The sequence below is a fragment of the Elgaria multicarinata genome, chromosome 2 (assembly GCF_023053635.1).
Source record: "Elgaria multicarinata webbii isolate HBS135686 ecotype San Diego chromosome 2, rElgMul1.1.pri, whole genome shotgun sequence".
NCBI lineage: Eukaryota > Metazoa > Chordata > Lepidosauria > Squamata > Anguidae > Elgaria > Elgaria multicarinata.
In genome coordinates, this window is record NC_086172.1 from 180,636,082 (window position 1) to 180,661,856 (window position 25,775).

Genomic DNA, 25,775 nt, shown 5'->3' on the forward strand with positions numbered 1-25,775 from the left:
TTGGCCTCTGATTGCTTGCTACAGGGCCTGGCCCTCCTCCTCTTTTTGCGGATGGAATTGAGCCGCCATTCCGTCTGGTTCAATCTCCATGGTAACCAACCACGACGACGCCATCTTGTTAGGAACGTTTCCACGGCAACCCCCACGCTTTCTGGACCATCTGCGGCGGCCGCCGCCATTTCGTTTGGCTCCGTCTCCATGGTGACCGGCTCGGGCCGGGACCAGGGCCCGGCTCCCCTCTTGCGTCTCCGCCTCTGCGCGCCGGCCTGAGCGGGAGGCTTTCAAAGGCCTGGCAGCCATGGCGAGCCGCTCGGGCCTGGAGGACCTGGAGCTGACGGGCGACGAAGTGGAGCGCCTGACCACGGCCTTCCAGGACGAGGGCTTCCGCACGCTCTTCGCGCAGTACGCGGCCGAGCTGGCCGACCCGGAGCAGAGGGCCATCTACGAGGCCGAGGTGGCGGCCCTGGAGCGCCAGCGGGGCGTCGAGGCCCGCTTCATCCATCCCGCGCCGGGCTGGGTGCTGCGGACGAGCCAGGCCGGGACCCGCCGCTGCTACCTCAACGTCTGCAGCAACCCGCTGGTGGGCAGGCCCGAGGCCCGCCCGGAGCCCGGCGGCAGCTGCTGGTCCCTGCCGCACTGCCTGGCGCCGGGCCGGGAGGAGCTGAGCCGGCGCCCGCGGGGGGCTCGCCGCCTCGTCTACGACGTGGTCTTCCACCCGGACACCCTCCGCCTGGCCGCCCGCTCGGCCCGCTTCCGCCGCCTGGTCGACGACACGGCCCTGGAGGCGGTGGAGAAGCACTACTCGCCGGGCCTGGACCGGGCCAACGCCGTCCCTCTCCGCGGCACCAAGTACAAGGGCGTCCCGCAGGCCACGCTGCTCAGGACGCCGCTGCCCGGGGACGCCCCGCCGCCAGAAGCCGGAGAAGGAGGCTCCCCGCTGCTGCCGCCTTTCCCCTCCCCGTACGCCTACCCGCCGGCCCAGCCGGAGCGCGAAGCTCAGCCGCCCAGGCCGCCGCCTCCAGCCGCCGCCGCCGCCGCTACTACCCCGCGCTGGACCCTCCGGCACCGCTCCTACGTGGACCTGCAGGACTACCGGAACAGCCGGGACTCGGCGCCCAGCCCGGTGCCCCGCGAGCTGGTGGTGACCATCGAACTGCCCTTGCTCAGCTCCGCCGCCCAGGCCCAGCTGGAGATCCGCGGGCAGGAACTGCAGCTGGACTCGCAGCGCCCCGCCGCCTACCGCCTGCGCCTCCCCTTGCCCTACGCGGTGGACGAGGGCGGCGGCCGGGCCGCCTTCAACAAAGCCAAAAAGCAGCTGGTGGTCACCTTGCCGGTGCTGGCGAAGCCTGGCTCCGGAGCCATCTCCGACGGCCAAGCCTCGCCAGGACAAAGCGAGGCCCCGGCGGAGGAAGAGGGCGACGACGAGGAGGAGGAAGAAGAGCCGGAGCCGCCTCGGGTTGGCAGCGGCTCCGTTTCCCCCAGGGAGCGGCAGGAGGAGGAGGACGACGACGACGACGCCCCGGCTGATGACAGCGCGGAACTTTGCCCAAAGCCCGGCAGTGCCAAGCAGGCGCCTCCGGTTTCCCACGAGGACGCAAACAGCGCGTCCCCGCCGGCATGTGCCGCAGAAATACCTCCGGCCGCCGACCCAACACGCCCTGCCGTCCCGCTGTGCTCCGACGCGAACGGCCCGGCTCCTCTGGCTGCCCACGTGCCGCCGAGCTGTAACAGTCCGGAGCTTCCGGCGTGTGCTTGGGAAACGGTTCCGACGGCTCCGTGGGCTGCAGGCTTCAGCCTCCTGCCTCCCGCGTGCAACGGGAATATCAGCCCGGCGGTTCCAACGTGCAGCGGCGTGGGTTTGTGCGTTTCGCGTGAGGATACCGGCTCAGTTTCCACCGCGGAGGTCCCTGTGCACCCCAGCAGCTCACCCGGCCCCGTTACTGCTGTAAGTCCGGTGGATCGCTGTACCTGCATGGATCTTAATCAGTGCTCCGACGTTTTGTCCCCATCCTGCCCCAGCGAGGATGGCTCGGGGCAGGATGTGACCACCTTGTTAGGCCTCGACTGCTCCAAAGTAGACCAGAGGCCTGCGTTGTCTACAAGCACAGACCTCCCTGTGCCCACCAGCCATGTGGAACTTTCTGTGCCTGCCCCGAGTCCTGGAAACAGAACCGCCACCTCTCCTCCGGTGTCTACAGCAAGCCCCAGCACTGACACAGACACTCCCGTAAACTCTACCAGCTGCCTTGACTCATCCATGTCCCCTGCAAGCTCAACTCCTCTCCCCTGCCCTCCTTTTCATTGCACTCAGGATGAAAAGGCCTTGACATTGCTCTTACAGGTGCCAGGCATCCTTCCCCAAAGCCTTAAAGGGGAGGTTGGCACAAATCACTACAGGGTTAGTTTTTCCAACAAAGCTTCTGCAGCCTACAGCTACTTCTTTCAGTTTCTTCCAGAAAATAAATTGACTCCACCGGAGATTAGAATCAATGTGTCTCCCAATAATGCTGTCATTACCTTGGCCAAGTCTCCCGAGACCACCGGAGTTTGGACAAAACTGTACTTTGGTCCAAATGTTGATGCCTTGCAGGTAATTATTTTTCAGCTTTTCCAATCAGTCACCTACCGTTATGACAGAGCCTTTGCAATTTGGGTATATTGTGGGGTATCTATTTCATTTTTATCCTCTCCTTCCTCTGCATAACTCAGGACAGTGTATTCGTTTCTATGCCATCTAGTAATTTTATTCTTGCAAAGAATAAAGAGATCAGGGAGTTGGGCAGAGCAATAGTAATTAGCCCCAAAGTCACCCATTGTGAGCTTCCTGGCTGAGCATGGCTTTGAACCCGAGTAGGGATTTGAACCATTGCCACCAGACCACCTATTAAATGAGTTAGCTGCGGAAAGGTATTTGTATTTTGGGGATGGCAAAATGCATACCTGTACATAAGCAAAGCCCTGGTTTCAATCCTTGAAATCTCTATGTAATTGAGATCAGGAATCAAGGCTAATGAAGTGCTCTCTCTGAGGGCCAAACTAGATGTGATGGTAAACTTGGAAGTGCTTTTTTTTAATTAACTAATTTTAATTAATAGACACGGAATAACGAGCTCAAGTTAAAGGAAGCCAGATTCCAGCTGGACATCAGGAAAAACTTCCTGACTGTTAGAGCAATACAACAATGGAATCAGTTACCTAGGGAGGTTGTGGGCTCTCCCACCCTAGAGGCCTTCAAGAGGCAGCTGGACAACCATCTGTCAGGGATGCTTTAGGGTGGATTCCTGCAATGAGCAGGGGGTTGGACTCGATGGCCTTGTAGGCCCCTTCCAACTCTGCTATTCTATGATTCTATGATTCCATATTTGGTGGTGGTAGTGGAGTGATTTTCAGTGGGACTGCAATGTGCGCAGGGAGAGGGAGTTAATATTTCCTCCTATGCTGCATTCCTGATTAAAATCACCCCTATGGTGGCTATTACCCTTTCCTCTACAGCCTTTTCTGGGGCTAATACCCATATGAGGGAGGCAAGGGTTACCCCCCTCCCCTTATGCATTGCAGTCCTGACAAAACTCCATGTAGGCTATTAACAATAAAAACACATTCCACAACATTTCAAGTGATGCATTAAGTTAAGCATTAGATTTAGTTTGGCTGAGAAGCTCTTGAGTAGGAGTCATTTCCATGACACTTTCACCTGTTGGACTGACTTTCACGTTCGTCAAAGCTCCCAAAATATAGGTCAAACAAATTCTTCATCTTGCAGTGTATACTTTTGTCCTCTGTTTACAAAAAGCAGCTCAAAGACAGGAGAGATTAGGATCAATCAATTATTTATTATTCATATTTCTTTAATACTTCTCTCACTTATAATACATTCAAGCAGCTTATACTATTTAAACCCAGGAATAACAATAAAACCAATACTTTTTTAAAACAAACACCAGCAGCACTAAAGAGAGCCTCAGCCTATAACAAGTAAAAACCGTTCTCTAGCAACTAGTGCAAACCCCTTGTTTCCACAGGGGCTGGTAGCGTGAGAGTGACTGGATAAAAATATGTTTCCATTCCAACTGGAAGAACTGTGTACTTTAAAAATAAATCTACTACAAATAAGGTAAAAACAAAAAGACTTTTCTTTTTAAATAGAGCATTTACTGTTTCTTTCAGTTGAAAGGCTAAACCTCCAGAACTGCAATTCTCAGGGTTCTTTGTTCATCCATTGCAGGGGGATTACTCCCACCACCACCAATGCAAATGGGTTGAAGCGTGTTTTCCCCTTTCATAAGCATCCCCCACCCACCGAAAGCTACAACTCACAGGCTGAGTTCGGACAGCACACTAATCAACGGTTGTTTCCTATTCTGATCCTATTACCCCCCCCCCCCCCCCAATTTATTAGTGTGTCGTCCGAACTCAGCCACAGAGTGGTTTGCGCTTGCCCATTTGCTCAGACAGCTTTACCTCAGCCATGGTGGCTGCTTTCTTGAGGGCCTTCCTCTGGGCTCAGGGCTTCAGGGTAAGCCTGTAATATGCATGAGCAGGGCTGGGGAGGATGTATTCCTGCTGCACCTGTATGAGCAAGAGCAGCACATGGACAGGGCTTTTCTTCAGCGGACACACCCCTCTCTGGCCAAGCACCATGTTGCCCAAGGCTGGCCTCAGCATCTGGAGGGAAGCCTGGGAGGACTCACCAGGGCTGCCATGCAGGCTACTGTAACAATCTGAGACATGGGCAGCAGGAAGCCAAAGCTAGGCCGCTGGGACCCGGGAGAGCTGAGGTGTAACAGAGTCCAACACAAGAAGAGTAGCCTGGAATAGTCCTGTTTTAATAACACAAACCGGGCGTGCCTGGGCCCAAGGCAAAGGCCACATTCAAATAGTCTCAAAGTCAGATTACCAGAAGATGCAGCAGACTCCAGGAGTGGGCGTGAGTCAGCAGCAAACCCAGACGTGGTCAGACCAGAGGCCAAAGGACGCAGGCAAGGCAGGCAGGAGTCCAGTTAATGGCAGCAGTAGCAGGACCAGAGGCTTTAAGCAGAAATCCAGGTACAGGCAAAGGTCTTCAGCAAACAGGGCGTGGAAGAGGCAGTAGCAGAAGAATAGTCCAGGGGTCAGGAACCAGCACAGTCAGGATCAAGGCGTGAGCAAGCAAGGCACACAGGTACAGGAGCCAAGCACCACAAGAACTGTGTTGCTGTGGCAAGGTTTGGAGGCCACAGGAAGCTCTTACACAGGGATTCTTGCAGCTGTCTAATCAACCCATTATCAGAACCCTGATAGCCTAGAGCCTAACCCTGTAGCTACTCTCCCACTGCCTATCTTTATTTAACCCCATGATGGGGCCCCAACCAGTTCCTAGCAGAACTAATTCCTTACAGCTATGGACAGCGGCAGTGGTGGGTATACAAAGGGTGCCACCAGGTTTCCATTGCCAGAGGAATAGGAGACTGGCACACAGCCAAGAAACATAGTGTTTTGCTATTAAAGCTTGAACTTTGAACTTCCTTTTTTTTTTTGCAGTTTCAAACTTTTCTGTATGTCTACACTCCTTAAGCTTCAGTTTAAAACAAAAATGAGCAAAATCAGTCTCGTAGATCTCAAGTAATAAACCTTACACTACCATGTTTTCATATAGATTAGATAGGTCTGGGCAAATAAATATGTCTTCATTTGAGTCTAAAAAAGAGCTGTTTGGATGCCAGAGAAATTTCCCTGGGGAGAGCATTCCATAATTGAGGTACCAGAATATTTCATTTCTAAAAGCAGGTGGACTTATAGTAGAGCCTCTGAAGGTGATTGTAACAATTGAGCAGGTGTATGTGAGAGAAGGAACCTGGGTCCCAAAATGTATAGGGCTTTTCATCAGGATTTTCTCTAGGATTATTGGGTCCATTGTGTAGTTAAAGATGGTTGAACGTAGGGTTCTGAAATAAATAAATAAATGGCTATTGTTCCATAAGTTATTAGTAGTGACAGCCAACAAATAGGTTGACACTCTGATTTCTAGGAACAAGGCCTCCAATCTTTTTGCAAACTATTGTTCCCTTCCAAAGCTGATCCATTTGGTAAACCTATGTTTAGTATCCTGTTACATGGTTGGTAGAGTTGGGCTACCATGCATCTGATTTCATTTAAGGCAGCTGCTTAAAGAAATTGGAAATTGAGCTGGGGGCTGCATTAGTGGATCTTACCTTGGAAGGGTTTAAATTGGAACAATGGCTTTGTTGTTACCGGTACTGTATTGCTCCAGGCATCTGAATCCAGGCATAGCTCTGCTTTTGTAGAGCCTTGTGTATGCCTTGTTCTCATGCACAAAGTACAATATGAGCCTAAGCAGGTGTAGTCATAAGTAAGTCCCTAGTCGTCGTACGTAGGATTGTAGCTTTTCTTGATCCTTGCTGCAGAAGTTCAGTCCCTGGCTTCTCCAGGTAGGGCGCAGAAAGGAATCCCACCTGAAACCCTGGAGAGCCATGGCTGCCAGTCAGTGTCGACAATACTGGGCCAGTACGACCAATGATCTGACTCAGTATTAGGCAGCTCTCCATGTTCCTTATACTGAGTCAGACCTTTGGTCCACCTAGCCCAGTACTGTTGACAGTGAGAGGCAGGGGTTCCCCAGGTTTTCAAGCGGGATTCTTTCCTCGTCCTTCGTGGAGAAGCCAGGGATTGGATCTGGGACTTTCTGCATGCAGAGAAGACGCTCTAGTACTGAGCCTCGGTAACTACTGTGCATCCATGGGGTAACTTGGCAGTGGCTTGATGACTTCTCCATTGGACTGAACTGGAGGTTCATGGGCCTTAGCTAGACCTAAGGTTTATCCCAGGATCGTCCCGGAGTCATCCCTGTTCATCTAAATGACACACAGGATATTCCGGGAGCAGGCAGGGACGACCCCGGGATAAACCTTAAGTCTAGCTAAGGCCATGGTCTCTGTGATGCAAAAAAAGAAGCATGTCAAAAGTGCTAAGGTAAATGTCCTATAGGGTGTGCCAATGCTTGGGAGAACAGGGGCTCCCCAAAGAGTGGGACATGTACATTGATGGTGCTATATAAATAAATAAATAAATAAATAAATAAATAACAACAACAACAACAACAACAACAACATGGAAGGACTCTGTTCCCTGAAATTGCTTTGCTGCTGCTGCTATTGTAATTACATATAAAGTTTTTATTCTTGAAAATATTGCTCAGAAGCTCTCCTCCTCCTAGCTGCACCACTGAATAAACAGGCCTGGTGGTTTGGAATTTCGTTGTCATGTTTGTTCAGAAACTGAGAGGCAAAGTAAAAGGTATCCCTTACCTGCTTTGATTCCCAGATGAGCTCAGTTTTCAGTTTTGTTCCTAGAAAGAAGCATTTGCTGATAGTACTAGGCTCTCAGTGAAGAGTCTTAGCAGAATTGGAGCAAGACTAGTACAGCGAAGGAAAGTTTGGTCTCCTTGCTGGTATTGGGGCTTCTCTCACTATGCCTTTTTCCCTCTTGAAAAAAATACCCCCCTGCTTTTTGTACAACATAGTCTGAGCACTGGATCTGTCCTTGAAAGCACAAGATACTGATATAGTCTGTCTTGTGTTGGGGTGCTTAATGCATTGACCTTCTGCCTCTTCTTGTGCTGATATGCATCTTCCCAGTTTTGAAAACTTACGGATTTTTTTAAAAAGGAAAGGGAAAGAATACTTCAGTTAGGGATGAAGTTTCTCTGCCATTGCTTCTATATTGGTTGAGACTTTTGGAGAGGCAATATGATCTTTCATTCTGAGGTTACTTAAAGGGCACCAGTTTGTGAAATGCCCTTTTACTCAAGTGCCCTTTTGAGTAATAAAATCTTTAAATTTTATTATCTCATTCCGTATGGATCAGTGATGACAGGGATGTAAAAAAAAAAATAACTCTGGCATTTCTATCAGAAGCTGCTGAAAGGTCATTAATCTAATGGTTTACAGAAACCATTAACTTCTTATGTCAGGTGTTGCTGTTGGATGTGAGTACTCCAAACTGGGAAGGATAAAATTGGTTTTCATTCATCCGATTTTTCAACGAAGATGTGCAGCAAAGCTAAATATGGTTTTAAATATGTAGAACAGTTTTCACCTGATGGTCAAGGCTGGCACATGCGTTGTGGGCTCAGCTGCTGACATGGATCATTTCCTGATGTGAAGGAACAGAATTGTACTCCATTTTGGTATTTAGTTTTGTTTTAGAATATTGGGTGGTTATGTTACATGTGTCCACGCGCATCAGTTTCAGCGAAAAGGTTTTTAGTCGTTTAGAGGCCCAAAGTTCAGTTAGAATGTGTAGATTAGGAGGTTTGCTCAGGAAGGCAGATTATAAAGTTCAACAGAAGGTCAGAGGAAGAAAAAAAAAGGTTTTAAACTCAGGAAATAGTAATTTAATTTGCCGAAATGATCAAGAAACTACCCCTGATTGGTTGGAGTTTCTGTCTGAATCAGTATGGGTGATATTAGCAATTTCTCTGCTCAGGCTTCTGACCTCACTTTCTTAGGATTCAAGCTTCATGAAATAGACATGTAGAGACAAAGGCTGAGTTCGGACAACATGTTAGTCAACAGTGGACTATGTAAGCAACCGTTGCTTAAATAGTCCCCCGTTGACTAACATGTCGTCTGTTGAGCAAAAATTACTTATTTCCTAGAAATAACCAACAGAGATAACCAACAGTTTGCAGAGTTGTTTCTCTGCACAACCGTTGATTATCGTGTCATGTGGTGGGCTCCGGAGATTATTTCCTGTGTTTACAGAGTTGTGAGGCAAGAGCAGCAGAAACCCCTGGCGCTCTTGCCCAGCGGGGCTCTATCGGCATGGGAAATAATCCCGTCCCAGGAAGTGCTTGGGCAGCCACCAATCATGCTGTCCTTTGGTGGGGTGGAGCGATCAGGGGCTCTCCAAGCACTTCCCAGGATGGGGACATGCTGTCCCAATGAGCTACACACCACTCCTTGTATAGGGGTCATAGAATCATAGAATAGCAGAGTTGGAAGGGGCCTACAAGGCCATCGAGTCCAACCCCCTGCTCAATGCAGGGATCCACCCTAAAGCATCCCTGACAGATGGTTGTCCAGCTGCCTCTTGAAGGCCTCTAGTGTGGGAGAGCCCACAACCTCCCTAGGTCACTGATTCCATTGTCGTACTGCTCTAACAGTCAGGAAGTTTTTCCTGATGTCCAGCTGGAATCTGGCTTCCTTTAACTTGAGCCTGTTATTCCGTGTCCTGCATTCTGGAAAGGAACTGTGTACTGGCTGTCTCTCCAAGGTTGGAGACTCAAGGTTGGAGCAGGGGGAAAGGGTGGCTGAGGGGAGGAGGAGACTGGATTGGCCAGGATATGAGTTATCCTGAGCCTCTTCCAGCCTCCTTCCCTCCCCCCCTCTCCAAAGCACCCTTGCTAGACTGGCTAAAAAGCCCATCTAGCAAAATCTGCAGGGCGGGAAGATGGAGAGATGAAGATTGCCTTTGCTGCTCCTGCTGCCCTGCATTGGATGATCCGATGCCTCCATTTTGATCACCGAGGGTGCAACTGATAGGATTTCGCACCCTTAATAGCTTTATACTCATTTGACGTGTTTGCAATATATATGTTCTAAATGATGCCCATGTTAACACGGCATTCTGGTTTTCCCTGTTTCTTGTTACTTTTCTGTTTTGTAAGAGAGTTTCCATTATCATTGGCTCTAATATTGTCTCAGTCCCATAGATTACTCATTGGCCTAGTCATTTGTTTCCAAAACCGAGCAATTTTAAAGTTTTGCTGGCAACAGCAAAAATGCCAAAATAGTTTTGAAGCCTCTTAATTCCGTGATGATTTCCAAATGAATGCAGAACCGCCAGCTAGATTGTTTTTGGCACTTGGTTGTTTCTAAGGGATTCACACTGAAACATGGGGAGGTTTCTAGAATGCTTGCAACTTGGTGTAACAACCAAATATCCAATCATGTTCCCCAGCTGGTACATTAAAATAAAAAAATGTGGGTTATTGTGATGTGCAAACTGGGCCAATTGTGTAATGCCAGGAATACACAGTACAACATAAGAACATCAGAATTGCCCTGCTGGATCAGGCCAAGGGTCCATCTAGTCCAGCACTCTGTTCACACAGTGGCCAACCAGCTGTCGACCAGGGACCAACAAAGCAGGACACGGTGCAACAGCACCCTCCCACCCAGAAGTTCCCCAGCAACTGGTACACACAGACTTACACACACACACACTTTTTCTAATAGGCCTGTACGGGACAGTTGCACTCAGCTACAGGTTTTATTAGGCCAGATAAAGTCATTAATGAACATTTGCCATTATTTTAGACTACCTGAGATTAAGTCCCGTTGAACTCAGTGGGGCTTACTTCTGAGTGATGAAAAGATGTGCTGAGTAAAGATGGGACTGTGCAGGGAGAAAAATTGTACCATGTAACGAAAGCGCTAAAAAGAGGCAAGCTCTGGTGCTTCAGGAATCTTATAAAAGTTGTTTTATTGGTTTATATCCAAACGAGCAGCTCACGTTTGGATATAAACCAATAGAGTAAAGATGTGTGACATTGCACATCTTTTGTCTGATAACAATGGGAGGCTAGAAATAAGAATCTCAACTTTGATAATATATTGTTTTTAATGGTGGCAATATGTCCACACCAAGTAAGTACATGTTTTCCTATCCTTTTATGTCCTCCTTTATGCATGAAGTAATAGTGAGTAGTGTAGGGCGCCATCCTATGAAGATAGTCAGCAGCCTCTAGGTTTGGCTGCTGAGTATCCAATACCGGGAGGCTGGAGCACGGAGGCAATCTTCGCCTCTGTACTCCTGCCACCGTGTGTTTCTGCTAGATGGGTGATTTTGCCCATCTAGCAGAGGAGCTTCAGAGGGGGAGGGAAGGAGGCTGGGGTGGCGCTAGGAAATGTCACATGGCCGATGCCCTAGTTTCCTTCCCTCGCTGCCCCCTTTCCCCATCTCCATGCTCTGTTTCTGAGTGCAAAGACATAGCCAGAACCGTGCTGGCTATGAGGGGGAGGGGGTGGGGAGCATGGTTTCTGGGCTCCAAGGTTGGAGCACAGTTTCATACCTCGGAGCCCAGAAACCGAACTATCCTATGTCCCCGCCCCCACGACGCTGTGTGGGGGACATAAGTTTGCTTCCTTAGTTTACTAATTTTTGATACATTAGGAGAAATATTCCAAATCTTCAAAGATTAAGCTAACGGTATATCCGGCATGATACTTACATAATTTTAAAACTCTGTGGATACTTAAAACATTTTACCATCTCTTTTATCTTTTTCTAGAAAGGCTCTTGATAGAAATACCTTAAAAGTTCTGTAATTCAGCCATTAACCCACACTCCAAATTTTGCATCATTGATTGTAGATGATAACAACATTTTCCAGCAGATGGTCTCTATTCTTTCTTGAGCCTATGTAAAAGCTTCAAGGGTTAAACAGAGAGCTTCAGCTATTGGGCTGCATAGAAATGTAATTAGTTAATTAATCAATCACTAACAGTTGTTTGCCAACAACAGGCATTTTCCAGCAAAAGGAACGCAAGCTTATTTCGGAATGCTCTGCCATGGGATTTACTTCTGGGTAAACAGGGATTGTATCTGTTGCTGTTTTTGCCTCTGTTGTTGCTGCTGTTTTTATTGCTGTTTTTATTGTTGTTTTTATTGCCATTTTAGTGTGTGTGTGTGTGTGTGTGTGTGTGTTTTAAATCATTTTAACTGTTTTTATATATTTTATTGGTCCAAGTTGCCTTGGGAGGACTTCTGCCCTGATAGGCGGCCAAGAAATGTTTTAAATTAGGGTGACCCTATGAAAAGGAGGACAGGGCTCCTGTATCTTTAACAGTTGCATAGAAAAGGGAATTTAAGCAGGTGTCATTTGTATATATGGAGAACCTGGTGAAATTCCCTCTTCATCACAACAGTTAAAGCTGCAGGAGCTATACTAGAGTGACCAGATTTAAAAGAGGGCAGGGCACCTGCAACTTTAACTGTTGTGATGAAGAGGAAATTTCACCAGGTTTGCCATATATACAAATGACACCTCCTGAAATTTCCTTTTCAATACAACTGTTAAAGATACAGGAGCCCTGTCCTCCTTTTCATATGGTCACCCTGTTTAAATAAATAAAATAAATATGACCCTAACTCCGTCTCACTGGATGCCACGATACAGAATAATGCTTAGCTGTGTTTGGATCATACTAATTGTTTTGTAGTTCAGAGGCCAGCTAGAACATTGTGCAACTACATATCCCCCTGCAAATGGGCAGTAGTTAGGGTGACCCTATGAAAAGGAGGACAGGGCTCCTGTATCTTTAAGAGTTGCATAGAAAAGGGAATTTCAGCAGGTGTCATTTGTATATATGGGGAACCCGGTGAAATTCCCTCTTCATCACAACAGTTAAAGCTGCAGGAGCTATACTAGAGTGACCAGATTTAAAAGAGGGCAGGGCTCCTGCAGCTTTAACTGTGGTGATGAAGAGGGAATTTCACCAGGTTCCCCATATATACAAACGACACCTGCTGAAATTTCCTTTTCAATACAACTGTTAAACATACAGGAGCCCCGTCCTCCTTTTCATATGTCACCCTAGGCAGTAGTTGTTGTACACATGTAGAGTGTGACACATTACCACTCCTACGACACTTATGGCTACTGGTTAAGAGTAGGTTTGCCTCTTGAACTATCTTTAATCCATCTTTAAGAGAAGTCAGTTATAAGTCTGCAATAATAATGTGTGAAAATGAGTGGTGCTATTTTTAGCAACTTTCTTGCACGGATGTGGTCTCCCTCCCCCTTTCTCATCCTATCTATTTATTTATTTATTATTTATTTATTTGTTACATTTCTATACCGCCCAATAGCCGGAGCTCTCTGGGCGGTTCACAAAAATTAAAAACATTCAAAGTATAAAACAACAGTATAAAACCATAATATAAAATACAATATAAAAGCTCAACCAGATAAAAACAGCAGCAATGCGGCAGGGTTTTGCTATTTTATTGTTTTGCTCTGTACAGCACCATGTACACTGATGGTGCTATATAAATAAATTATTATTATTAATAATAATAATAATAATAAGAAGAAGAAGTTAACATTTTTATAGACTGTTAAAATGCTGGGAGTATAAAAAGGTCTTCACCTGGCGTCTAAAAGCATATAATGTAGGTGCCAAGTGAACCTCCTTAGGGAGCTCATTCCACAGCCGGGGTGCCACAGCAGAGAAGGCCCTCCTCCTGGTAGCCACCTGCCTCACTTCCTTTGGCAGGGGCTCGCAGAGAAGGACCCCTGAGGATGACCTTAGGGTCCGGGCAGGTACATATGGGAGGAGGCGTTCCTTCAGATAGCCTGGCCCCAAGCCGTTTAGGGTTTTAAATGTTAATACCAGCACTTTGAATCGGACCTGGACTGGCAGGCAGCCAATGAAGCTGGAAAAGGACTGGCGTGACTGTGTCCCTTTGCACATCTCATCCGTATTGCTAATTGATGCACCAAATTCTGCATTTTGTGTGTGTGTTTATTGCTTTTATATAGCCTGATGTCTCCCAAGCATGCACGTTCTCCCAAGCGAACTCATTTATATAGACAAACCACTGATAATTTTCACTGCGTCCCCAAATATCTTCTTTTTCTCAAGATCCACCCTTAGAAATTCCCTTGGAAAATTCAGGCTGCAAAGAGGGATGACATTTTCAGTGTCTAAATTTTCGCTCCAGCTCCAGTTTAAAGCGCCAGACCTGTGCTCTGGAGGGGCTTTTGCTTCCCAGAATTTTAGCTTTCACCAGTAATAATGCCAAAGTAATGGGAAGATGATGCTTACAAGGTAGATATGCTTGTTGCCAAAGCAACAATAGTAACTTTGGGGCAGTTGTGTGCAACATTTATAGGCTGCATATGACTTTGTTAAAAGGTTCTTTTTTTGCTATTGAAAAATGTAGTTTAAAAAGGAGAAAGCGACGACGAACAACCACAAAGCAGAAAACACAAGTCAAGAGAGAGTAATATCTCTCCAATAGCTATTCTGAACAGTCTGCTTCTTTTTGCAAATGAAAGTATTTGTCTAGTTAATGTTTTTCCTAAAGTAGTCAGTTCTTCCATTTCACATGTTATAAATCCCTCCTGAAATTAAGTTCATATTTCCGCAGTTTTGCCATCATATTTTTTTAATTTCAAAGCAGTTTTTATCTTGTTTATTTGTTTGAAAATACTCAAAGCATCCAGAAACTTCATAAAAAATACTGCCCATAAACACATAAAGGCATATTTTAAAATACAAAACAGTAATTTAAAACATCCCCACAAACAAACTGCAGAAAAACAGCCTCTACAAGTTGTTCCTAATATTTTTCTAAGCACATGGTTAGCAGGGATATAATTACAATTAGAATGTATTACAACATTTTATTTGAAAATGGAAATGACAGGATTAAACTTGCAACTGTTTCAGTCCTGTCTGAAAGGTTGTAGAGCATTTAGCTATTTTGGTATATCACAGAAACTAGAATAAAGAACAGAGAACTAATTTTGAGAAACTCTCTTTCCATTAACATTGAGGCTGATTTAACAGTTGATAAAAAAGTAACCTCATTTTTGAGTGGCCATGAATACTTAAATGGCATGTGCCATTTCCCTGTGTCAAAGAAGTTATTAACCTCTTGGCTAAGCTATTCAGAGTCTTTCTGGAGCTGTCTAAATTCTTGCCATTGCTAATGCCTCCTGGAGAACTCAACAGCACTGAGACTTTCATCTTACGCTAGCGTGGAGACACTTTAGCTGATATCCTCCGTGCCAGGATTTGACAAAAGCCAGAGACGTTCTGAGATCTGCAGATCTAAGTTCCTTTTGAACCTGCTCTCTGAATTTTACTGTAAAGGGACCATCACTTAATTTAGATCCAGCATATGACCTACTTTTAAAATGCCTGCAGTCTCCTTGAGAGAGGCTTTCAATTCTAATAACTTGGCACTGGATGCTATTGATAAAGGAACAAAAAATATCTCTTGTTACCCTTGAAAGAGCAGCTGATGACAATGACGATGATGATTTACAATTGGTGGCAACTCACAAAGATATTTCCAACAAAGAGTACTGTGGACTGAAAGTGTGCTTTATTAGTAATTTTTATTTATTGTCCATTCAACAACATCACCAGCTGTGTAGAAATATAGTAAGATGTTGAACAAAATAATAGGAAAATGTATTTTCCCATGTATCGGATGGGAAAAACTTATTTATAAATGCCTTCAGATACAATGTCAGAAATACCAACTATTTATTTCTTCTCTTGTTTTCCACTTTAAGGATACCGGTTTGAGGGTCTTTTGAGTGGGCTTTTTTGCTCAACGTAAAGGAAGCTTCTTAAGACTAGAGAGACATGTTCCCAGGGCATATGGGCTTTTTTTGTTTTGTTGAGCTAAACTGTAGCAACACAGAGACAGAGAATGAATTCACAGGAATGAACCTGGGTGAGTCTTGGGCCATGGCTAGACCTAAGGTTTATCCCTGGATCGTCCAAGGGCCAAACCTGTTCATCTAGGTGACACACAGGGGATCCAGTGCTCAGGCAGGGGCGAACCCTGGATGATCCCTGGATAAACCTTAGGTCTAGCTGTGGCCATGCGCTCATAACACAAGGGAACTGCAATCTTTCACTTCTAGTTTCAACTAACGACCGTTACTCATTTTGTCTGAACTGAGAAATGTGGCTAGTGTTAACTCTGGTTTATTGAAACAAGCCAGAATTATAAACCGTGGTTTGAGGTTGGCTTGTTTCCCCAAACCTTTGTTAATGCTAACCAAAAAAAAAATTGGGTTCAGACCTAGCGAGTAATCGTTTAGTTGGAAATGGAAAGAAAAGCTTCACAAGCAGGGCAGAGAGCACCTGAGTCCTTAGGCTTGTGCACACACTGTTTAAACTCTAGTATGACATGTGAACCAGGCCAGAGTGTGGATCCATCTTTTAATTTTACTTCTTTAAAAACAAAGGATAGGATCCAAAGCTGTCTTTGGGTGCATGAGAAGAGTGTGTGTGTGTGTGTGTGTGTGTGTGTGTGTGTTGAGTTTTTCTGAGTTTTTCTGTCTGTTTTTGTGAACCGCCCAGAGAGCTCTGGCTATTGGGCGGTATAGAAATATAATATTATAATTTATCTAACTCCAGCTCTGTGCTCTGCATTAGAGGCTGTTCCCTGAGTTTCAGGAAGTGTGAAGTTGAAAGTCCTGCAGCCTTGAACTGCCCAGAGAGCTTCAGCTATTGGGTGATATAAAAATGTAAGAAATAAATAAAATAAATAAATTGGACTCCAGGCCCTAAATTTGGTGCCATAAATTCGTTCCTTTTTTTACTGTTACAGTCCTGGAATACTAAAATGTTGCAAATTTATTATATACCAGCGAAGTTATATAAGGTCAGATTTCCAGAAAGACAGAGAATACAGGTCAAATAGGTAACTTTGACAGATGAGCTGGGGCTTTGGGTGAGAATTCATTGGCCATAATATTGTAGCATAATCAGACAATAGGGATGCCTGGAGGATATCTTGCACCCTCCCACATGTCCAACCAGCATTTACTCGTGGTGGTTTTTTTAGTGTGTACTCCATCTGCTAGACAGAGGCTGACAACAGGTATTTAGAGTCTCCCATGGTGGTGGCCACTGCAGGTAGACAATACATCAATGTGTTGCTCTTTTCGGTTATTATACTCTTTTTTAGTTGTTTTATCTCATTGGCCATTTTTATTTTGTGGTTTGTTTGACATAGTGTATTGACTGCTGTTTTTGTAAGATGCCTTGTGAAGATTTATACCGTATCCCGAGATGTTTTGCCTGGGTGCAAAGGCACTCCCACTTGTGCACAGGTATCCTTGCCAATTTCTCCTGAATTTTCTGCCCTGTTGCAACCCCCTTGTTGCCCCATCACACACCATTCCAGAGAGTCCCTTGACCTTCCGAAGTGTCTTTTCAGGAGGCTCGAGGAAGGAGTGGGCAAACCCTGTTGCACTAGTAGAGACCTGCTTGTCTATCTCTGGATCCATCCTCTTAATTACATAAATGACTTAAAGTGATTTTCCATTTGATAAGTGATTTTTCTGTATTATTTTGTGAAAAGAAACTAAACATCCTTACAATATAGCTGAGTTATTTTTTATTGGTTTATCATTCAAGCAGGTCCCCTGGTTGAAATGATTCTATACCGATTGAACATGTATCTAAAACAGATTAAGTTGTCAAGAAAATAATTAAACAGGAGGAAGGAGGTTATATTATCCCCATTTTACAGGACACCAAAGAAGTCTGTGACATTGTAGAAATGAAGATCTACTTCTTACGCATTTTAGATAATAAAATGTCCTTCTTTTGCACTATAAAAAAATCTTTTATTTTTTACTGTGGCTTGATCTGAGAGTTTTACTTCTATTCTTCCGTGGGCTTCAAAAAGGAGGCAAACTGTTAGCCCTTTAGCCAGTGTTGTGGGATTGGGAGATGAGGATGATCAGGGGTCTGGAAGCAAAGCCCTGTGAAGAGAGACTGAAAGAACTGGGCATGTTTCGCCTGGAGAAGAGAAGATTGAGGGGAGACATGAGAGCACTCTTCAAATACTTGAAAGGTTGTCACACAGAGGAGGGCCAGGATCTCTTCTCGATCCTCCCAGAGTGCAGGTCACGGAATAACGGGCTGGACATCAGGAAAAACTTCCTGACTGTTAGAGCAGTACGACAATGGAACCAGTTACCTAGGGAGGTTGTGGGCCTTCAAGAGGCAGCTGGACACTAGAGGCCTTCAAGAGGCAGCTGGACAGCCATCTGTCAGGGTGCTTTACGGTGGATTCTTGCATTGAGCATGGGGTTGGAGTGGATGGCCTTCAAGGCCCCTTCCAACTCTACTCTATGATTCTATGAGTGGTGTGTAGCTCATTGGTTTGCCCACTACCTTGGGCAAGGCAGTGTTTCTCTGCCTAACTCATCTTCCAGGGTTGTTTGTGGGGGTGAAAAAACATTCTGTGAACGTCTTGGGAGAAGTTTGAGATGCAAACATGATACAGAATAAATGTGTGGTGGGAGACTCACTTTTCACCTTAATGGGGTGCAGCTGAAGCACTAGAATGTTTGCCTTCGACTTTGTGATTAGAGACTATTGCTGAAGTTGCTGAAGTGGCCATTTTGGCCCAGCATTTGTTAAATGCATATTCATTCACTGTTAGGCTTCCCAATCTTTCTGTGGTGGAAGCTCTGTGCCATTAACAGCAGCCAGTTAATTTATCTTGCTTTTTCAGATAAATAGGATCTCCCAAGGCAGCTTGCAGCAATTAGAATTTAATATGCGTTGCTGCTTGCAAGCACCCTACCTAAATGAAACATAAGACCCAGGGCCTCCCATTAAAGACATGGGAAGGGGGAGAGGAGGGGAAAGCTGGAGGAGGCAGATCAGTTTGACAAGGCCAGAACACGGAGTTACTAAGAGGCATTTTCATCCATTTGGAGCCACACGGATCTTCTCTTGCTGCGATGGAGATGGTGCACCCACCCACCTGTCCTTGGTCCAGTGGCTGAGTGACTCAGTGATTGTCGCTTCTTCAATCGCAGGGCTGCTAGTCAAATATCAAACAGGTGCAGTTCTCCCCCCCAGTCATGGAGATATCATCAGAATACAACAGCAGCAGCAGCAGCAGCAACTCCTTTTTCATCTCTGTATGTACTGCCAGAGTACATGGCCTCCTGCTCAGGAGGATGAGAGAGCCAAGATAAAATGTATCATCTTGCAGAAACCCATTTCAGTCCAACTCACGGCTGTAACGGGCTGAATGTTTTGTTTGCCTTCTCCCTGGCCCCAAATGTATTTGCAAAATAGTAAAATTCTGAGTGTTCTAAACAATGTAGTATTCTCTCTCTCTCTCTCTCTCTCTCTCTCTCTCTCTCACTCACAAACACGCACACACACACACACACACGGGTAGTTCTGAGTGGGGCTGTTTGCATTTATAGGAGCTGTAGCAATTTAGGTTTTACAGTGCAACAAGCCTCAAATTAACAGCCTAAAGACACGTCCCAGAGTGCGTTTCCCCCTGTTCATCTAATAGGCTGAATTTCCATGCCTTTCAGCATTTTTAGTCATACCTCGCTTCGTTACATATATAACGACAACTCTAGGAGATCTGATCCTAGAATTACTGAAGCAGAATTACAGTCCTGTGAAGCGTTTCGAAATTTCCAGTGATAGGAGGGCAGTCAAGACACAGCAGGGACGTCCTTTTCAGGGCAGGCACTGAAATCTGCAGGCATCTGAGCTCAGATGGAAAGTCGCTGGTGGCCTTGAGCAGGTTGCAGGTCTCTTAGCCCAAGGTGGGTTGTCAGCTTTTCATTCTGCCAAGGGCTTTAGTGCCATGAAGAGCTGCATGACAAGCAGAAATTGGGTAGCGTTTCCCAGCCTGCTAGGGTTCAGCCCGCATATTCTATAAGCAAAAGCTTCACCTGTTGAATTTCTCCTTGTCACAGTTGGGAGAAAGAAAAATGTCAGGGAAAAAGTTGACAACCCTACATGGCCACTTTTTAGGAAATTGCTGGTCATTATAGAGGGAAGCTCGGAGAATGGCAACATGGGAGAGGGCCTTTTCAGGGGTGGCCCCCCGACTGTGGAATGATCTCCCCGATGAGGCTCGCCTGGCGCCAACATTGTTACCTTTTCGGCGCCAGGTCAAGACATTTCTCTTCTCCCAGGCATTTAACAACATTTAACAGAATATGCTGAGTTCTTAAACTGACCCCAGCATAGTTGTTTTAAGTGGATAGTGTCTGTTTTATGCTTTTCATGGTTTTACATTTTGTGTATTTGTTTTTAATGTTCACTGTTTTTAACTACTATAAACTGTCCAGAGAGCTTTGGCTAAGGGGGGGTATATAAATGATGATGATAATGATAATAATAATAATAATATCATCATCATCATCTTTGGGGGCTAAGAAGAGCATTCTACATCCTGAGTCGGGCACAGAGACTTTAAAAATCCAGATAGCCTAGAATAGAATTGGTCTTTTATACTGCCCAAACCCCATCCTGGCCTGTTCCCATAGAAGAGCAGCTTTTCCACTGTATGGGGAGAACCCTGCTCACCTGTCAAGGTCTGCATGCCTCAAACTGCCGTGAAGGGCAGAGCTGCAAATGGCCTCGTGGGAAGTCAGCAACCCTGCTTTTTATTAGGGTCAGATTTTGTCTTGTGTAACATACTTTGAAGAATTTGAAAAGCCGGGTAAAAGTACTTTACATAAAACAAATAACCACACTTGCATTTTGTTTACTGTCTTTAAGTCCCTTGACCCATGATAATGTCAGTCTTTCCTTCTGTTCTCATTGGTCGTCCCCTGACCTTGCTATAAAGGGCAAAGCAGCCTACTGTCTTCAGAACATATAGTAGTTGTGGGGAACGCTCTCTCGAACTCTTTTCTCCAAATTCCCATTTCTGGATGTCTCCTTTAAAGTGAGAGGGGAGAGCGAGTGAGCTGGTGATCGTAGCAGCCCCGCTGTGCTTCAAGTGCATCTTCAGGTTTGGTGCTTTTTGCCTGAAGGGAAGGTTTAAATCACTGTACTTGTGCCTCTCCTTTAGGAAAGGTGGTTTGTCACCGAAAACAACGTGGACGCGTTTCTGAGCAGTCTTCTGAGAACAACATCTCACCCCAGCCAGTCCGAGATAGAACAACAGCCATTACTTGAAGTGTTGGATGTCTCAGAGGGCAAAAGTCAGATCAGAATAAAGGTAAAATGTCGTTCAGCACACCTGCCTTATCACCCATCTGTAGCACAGGAATAACCAGTCCCTGCGGTGGTTATCTCCAGTCATACTTGCCCAACACCCGGCTGTTTGTAAGGATGTTCTTACAAGCGTGTTCCCTGTGTGATAATGGCACACGTTCATTCAGAGAGCTGCTAACGGGTGTATTAAATATATAGGAAACACAGCAACTGTCCACCCGCCCCTTTCTCTCTCTCTCTCTCTCTGCTGTATTAAGCTCTACCCCCCACTCCTCCAGGGGTGTGCGCATGTGATGTGCACATTCTGCTTCTCTGCAGTATCATCATGCATATTGGGGCAAAAAAAACCCCAACTTCAAGGATCTTTAATGGGATCTGAGATGAACAAGAAAGGGATCTTGGGGTTGTGGTGGAAAAGCTCGATGAAAATGTCCACCCAGTGTGCAGCCGCTGTAAAGAATGCAAACTCCATGTTAGGCATTATAAGAAAAGGAATTGAGAATAAAACGGCCAGTATCATACTGCCCTTATACAAATCGATGGTGTGACCACACTTAGAATACTGTGTACAGTTCTGGTCACCACATCTAAAAAAGGATATTATGGAGCTGGAAAAAGTGCAGAAAAGGGCAACTAAAATGATGAAGGGGCTGGAGCATCTCCCCTATGAGGGAAGGTTAAATCAAGTGGGATTGTTTAGCTTGGAAAAAAGGAGGCTAAGGGGAGACAGGATAGAGGTGGACAAAGTTATGCATGGTGTGGAGAATGTGGACAGGGAGACATTTTTCTCCCTCTCTCAAAATACTAGAACCCAAAAGGATCATCCCATGAAGTTGATTGGTGGGAGATTCAGGACAAATAAAAGGAAGGACTTCTTCACACAGCACATAGTTAAATTATGGAACTTACTACCACAAGATGTAGTGATGGCCACCAATTGGGATGGCTTTAAAAGGTGGTTGGATAAATTCCTGGAGGCGAAGGCTATCAATGGCTACTAGCTCTGATGGTTGTGTGCTATCTCCAATATTCGAGGCAATAAGCCTGTGTGCACCAGTTGCTGGGGAACATGGGCGGTAGGGTGCTGTTGCACCATGTCCTGCTTGTTCACCCCTGGTCGACAGCTGGTTGGCCACCATGTGAACAGAGTGCTGGACTAGATGGACCCTTGGTCTGATCCAGCAGGGCTCTTCTAATGTTCTTATCATATATCTGTAAATTTAAAGTTGGGACAGAAATTGGGTTCTGCTGAGTTCAGGACAAGACGCATCAACTTCAAACCGCACAGAGGTAGATGTAGTTTTAAGTGTGGGAGAACATTTCTAAGTGTCACAGTGTTCACTCCTGGAACAGACTACAATTGAAGTGTGTTTGGTGAACTTAACACTTTGAGGCAGTGTTTGTCTGATTTTTAAGCCCTCTCGGTGAGCGTAAAGGCATGCAATCCTCTGTTGTACTCTCAAGCAATACAAGTTCGATATCGAGTATCAATCAAGACCGCAAAGTCACAACCGGACAGATGCCTTATTTTTCAGAGCCTTTTTCCAAACAGAGATAGTTTAATAAATTAACTGGAGCTGAGTGGAGGTTTCTCAATAGCTATTTTCAGTAGGGCTGCATGGATCTGTCGATTTCAGTCTTGCCAAGATTGTCAGTTTCTTGAGGTCAAGCTCATTTTGTCCCATTTCTGCAGGAGCGTGTGATTTTAAAAAATAAATAAATCCATATAGAAATTTGTAGTTTTTTGATGCATTTTTTGTAATGTACACATTAATGTATGCGCTTTGTGTACATGTTTACACGTACACATTTTATTTGCAAGTACTTTATAAATAGCGGAAGTATTGTTTTGTGTGCACTTATCTCCAAGACAAGCTGTATCAGAAAGCCTGTAAAAATGTGGATTTTGGAGCACAGTTCTTTTTTTTCAGCTTGATGAAAAGCTTGGAGATATGAATTGAGCAAATCCAGAAAAAGAGCGAGTTTCTCACCTGTCCTGAGTTTTGAAGCAGCCCGGCCCCATCTCTTGGGTCCCTGCTAGGTCCGATTCTCATCACCTACACCTTTCATGGCACATTATAAATAGCATGAAGGTCTCTAGGGCTTCACAGATGGATCTGGAATTTCCAACTTGCAGTGTGGAGATCCATTACAATTTAGCAAATATGTTTTTTTAAAAATTAAAGCATATAAACGCAATAAGAATAGTGATTCAAAACGGCAGAGGAACAGTTGTAATCTCTTCCTGAAGCAGATTGTATTGAACACGGTGTGACAGTAAATGCTACACTTGCAAATGTTAAATCCTCATGAGTCTTGGCTATCTTATACCTTGGATGAGGCTGTTGAAAGTTCATGGCCACAGTTTGGACTTTGCTGCAGGGCTGGAGCGGAGCACTCCATTTAATTGCCTGCATTAAGCAAGGATGCAAAAGGCAGAGCAAACAGCCGTCTTTTGAGCCCAGCTCTGCTTTCACACCTGCTCTAGTTTACCAAAATATCTAGGTACTTCAGTGCATACAGGGTGGAAGGCCAGCCTCAAACCATCTCTTCAGCTAGAGCCCCGAGTCCTGCCCAGGAACATGCCCTGAGCACTGGGATACCACAGCTCTGTGGTGTTTTGCATAACCCAGCTGCAATTCTTCTTCCTGCTAAAGTACACAGCAGCCACCTGGCAGACCTCATGCCACCCTGCCTCTTCAGCAAATCCCCAGGGCTTTGTAAAGAAGGTTCTGCTGTGGGCTTGTGAAATTCTCCAGCTGTTTACAGGAAACAGAGCAGCAAGGCCTAATGGCGTAGAGACCTGTTTGGGAGGAAACCCAGGTTGTTCCTGTTTGGTGCTGAGCTAGTGATTGGCAGCTGTTCCCCACCTTTTGTCTACTACAATAACAATCTTCTACCCTTTCTCTTTGCAGGCACAGGAGCAGAACAGCTGTGAACTTGGCAAAGCAGAAGAAAGAGTTAATCCTAGGAGAGGGGACGGTGAACAAGAAAATGGCGAGGGACTCTCAACAGGCGCAGAAAACGGCCCCGTACAACTCGAAAGAGTTTCAGGCTCACTTACAGCCACGGAAACAATGGGGAGAGTTGGCAAGGAATCAGGCCATTGTTTGTTGCTTGACCCCAGTGATCCCGGCTTGGCAATTCCTGAGAAGTTGCAGATAAGTGAACTACATGAGTCAGAACTTGGTTTCACAACATGCAAGCGGGTCACGTCTACACTTCAAACGCAGCGTAGCTGGCAGAAGCCTGCCCAAACGGGGGAGAAAGAGGATGCACATTCAGAGTCAGCACAGGATGAAAACGAGCTGGGGAGCAGGCCAGCGCCAGCCCCCACCGCGTTAAAGGAGACCCTGGAAGATGGGAGCGTGCAGTACATTACCCATCACACAACACACTGTGCAGTCGCCTTTCAGAATGCTTTGTTATATGAACTGGATTAATTGGGCTGTGTTAAGCTCTTAACTGGGTTTTGCATCGGCAAGGACCTCAAGTTTAGATTCTGGGTTTCTAAGAGGACGCCGGGAAGGGAAGAGCCCTGCACACCCTAACCAGAAATATTGGGGTTGGGGGGCAGGGGGAGTGGCAACAAAGAATACAGCAAACCATCTGCCTCTGGATTTGAGGTTTGAAAGGTTCAGTTTGTTGCTGGGTGTTTTGTTTTGTTTTAAAAAAGGGCAGTTCATTAAAGTTGAGCAGATTTTTCAGTGAAGTGCAAAATCCAGTTTAGCTGGGAAGCCAGACTAAATGGGCCACGTTTGAACGATCCTACCTCCTCCGCTTATTAAGCCAAGTTTTTAACCACATGCAGCCTTGGATTTCTATGTTGTTTTTTGCTTCTTTTTAAATTTTGTTTTAACTGTTTTATTCTGTTTTTATTTTCATTTTACCTTGTACACCGCTCCGAAATTTTTCAATGGGGAGCGGTATATAAATATTCTAAATAAATAAAATAAATAAGTTTTTGTCTGCACATTTAGCTCGATTGTGTGAGCCATGATAAAACCAGGAAGTCTAGTTAACCAGGAAGTCAGGTTGGACTCTTGCGCAAGGTCTGTTTGCGTCTGCGAGGCTCACGTGGGCGACGTTTCGTGGCATCTTCAGTTCATCTCCCTTTCCCTCCACCTTTTCTAGCTCTCCTCAGCTGAATGGCAAACAGTAAACAGTATCCAACTATTTTGATTAAATGTCTTTACCCGAAGCCTTTGGAAACCGCAGCGCTTTTCACAGAGCCCTTGTGCTGTCAGGATTGAGTTTCAGTGATGGGCTTGTAGAGCCTGGTCGTTTCAGAGTCCCTTTTCCATATTTCTCCAGCCTGTACATAAACAGGAGGAAAATATGCCAGCCAAATCGTGTAAGACTAGTGTATTTGCTTCTGTGCTGCGTGATGAGTAATTTGTGGAACAACCCTCTTGCTAAAATCTCTGGACGCTTCTCAGAAACCTGTCTTCTGGGACTTGTAACCTATTTGGGATTGGGGTGTCAGGCCCAGATTCTCAATGCATTTACTTAGACGTAAATTGTATTGATTTCAATGGAACTGACTTCAAAGTGAGCATGACATAAATGAGAAACCTGTGCCTAGCCTCCATCAATACAATCCCATTGCCATATCTTGGCATAGAGCAGCAGCAAGTGCAAACAGCTCGATGCATCTATTTTTGCAAGTTGTCATACTCATCCTTTGATGCTCAGAATAGCCATGTGCACGGTGAGATCAGCCATGGTGAGGAGGCACTGGGGATGTGCATGAAAAGGTGGCTGTGTTGGCCATTTGAACTTGCGTCTCCCAAAATTAAGCTTGTCTAATTTAGAACCAACTGATTCAATGGCTTTCAATTTTATAGTTTGCATATTGTCAAGAATGGTACAGCAACAGAATTGTTCTAAGTCCAAAGGCTGGAACTTCTGTCCAAACGACTGTTTCTCTGTGTACCTATAGTCACGCAAGCCAATTTTCACATTTCCACTGAAATTACCTACTGTAGCTAACAGACCCCTGGGTGCTTCAAATATGTATTT

At 45.5% G+C, this 25,775-nt stretch overlaps 1 protein-coding gene across 1 annotated transcript; it reads left to right on the plus strand.

Annotated features, from left to right (window-relative positions):
* Positions 1-293: 293 nt before the first annotated feature.
* DNAAF2 (dynein axonemal assembly factor 2) lies at positions 294-24,558 on the plus strand. The gene is made up of 3 exons (XM_063118508.1): positions 294-2,590; positions 20,608-20,757; positions 23,669-24,558. The coding sequence occupies exons 1-3, from the start codon at positions 299-301 to the stop codon at positions 24,194-24,196; spliced, it is 2,970 nt and encodes a 989-aa protein (XP_062974578.1). The 5' UTR covers positions 294-298; the 3' UTR covers positions 24,197-24,558.
* Positions 24,559-25,775: the final 1,217 nt, after the last annotated feature.

Coding starts and splice junctions, on each gene's coding strand:
- DNAAF2 (XM_063118508.1), top strand. CDS start 299: ATGGCGAGCCGCTCGGGCCTGGAGGACCTGGAGCTGACGGGCGACGAA. Junction 2,591..20,607: donor CAAATGTTGATGCCTTGCAG/GTAATTATTTTT, acceptor CCTCTCCTTTAG/GAAAGGTGGTTTGTCACCGA. Junction 20,758..23,668: donor AAAGTCAGATCAGAATAAAG/GTAAAATGTCGT, acceptor TTCTCTTTGCAG/GCACAGGAGCAGAACAGCTG.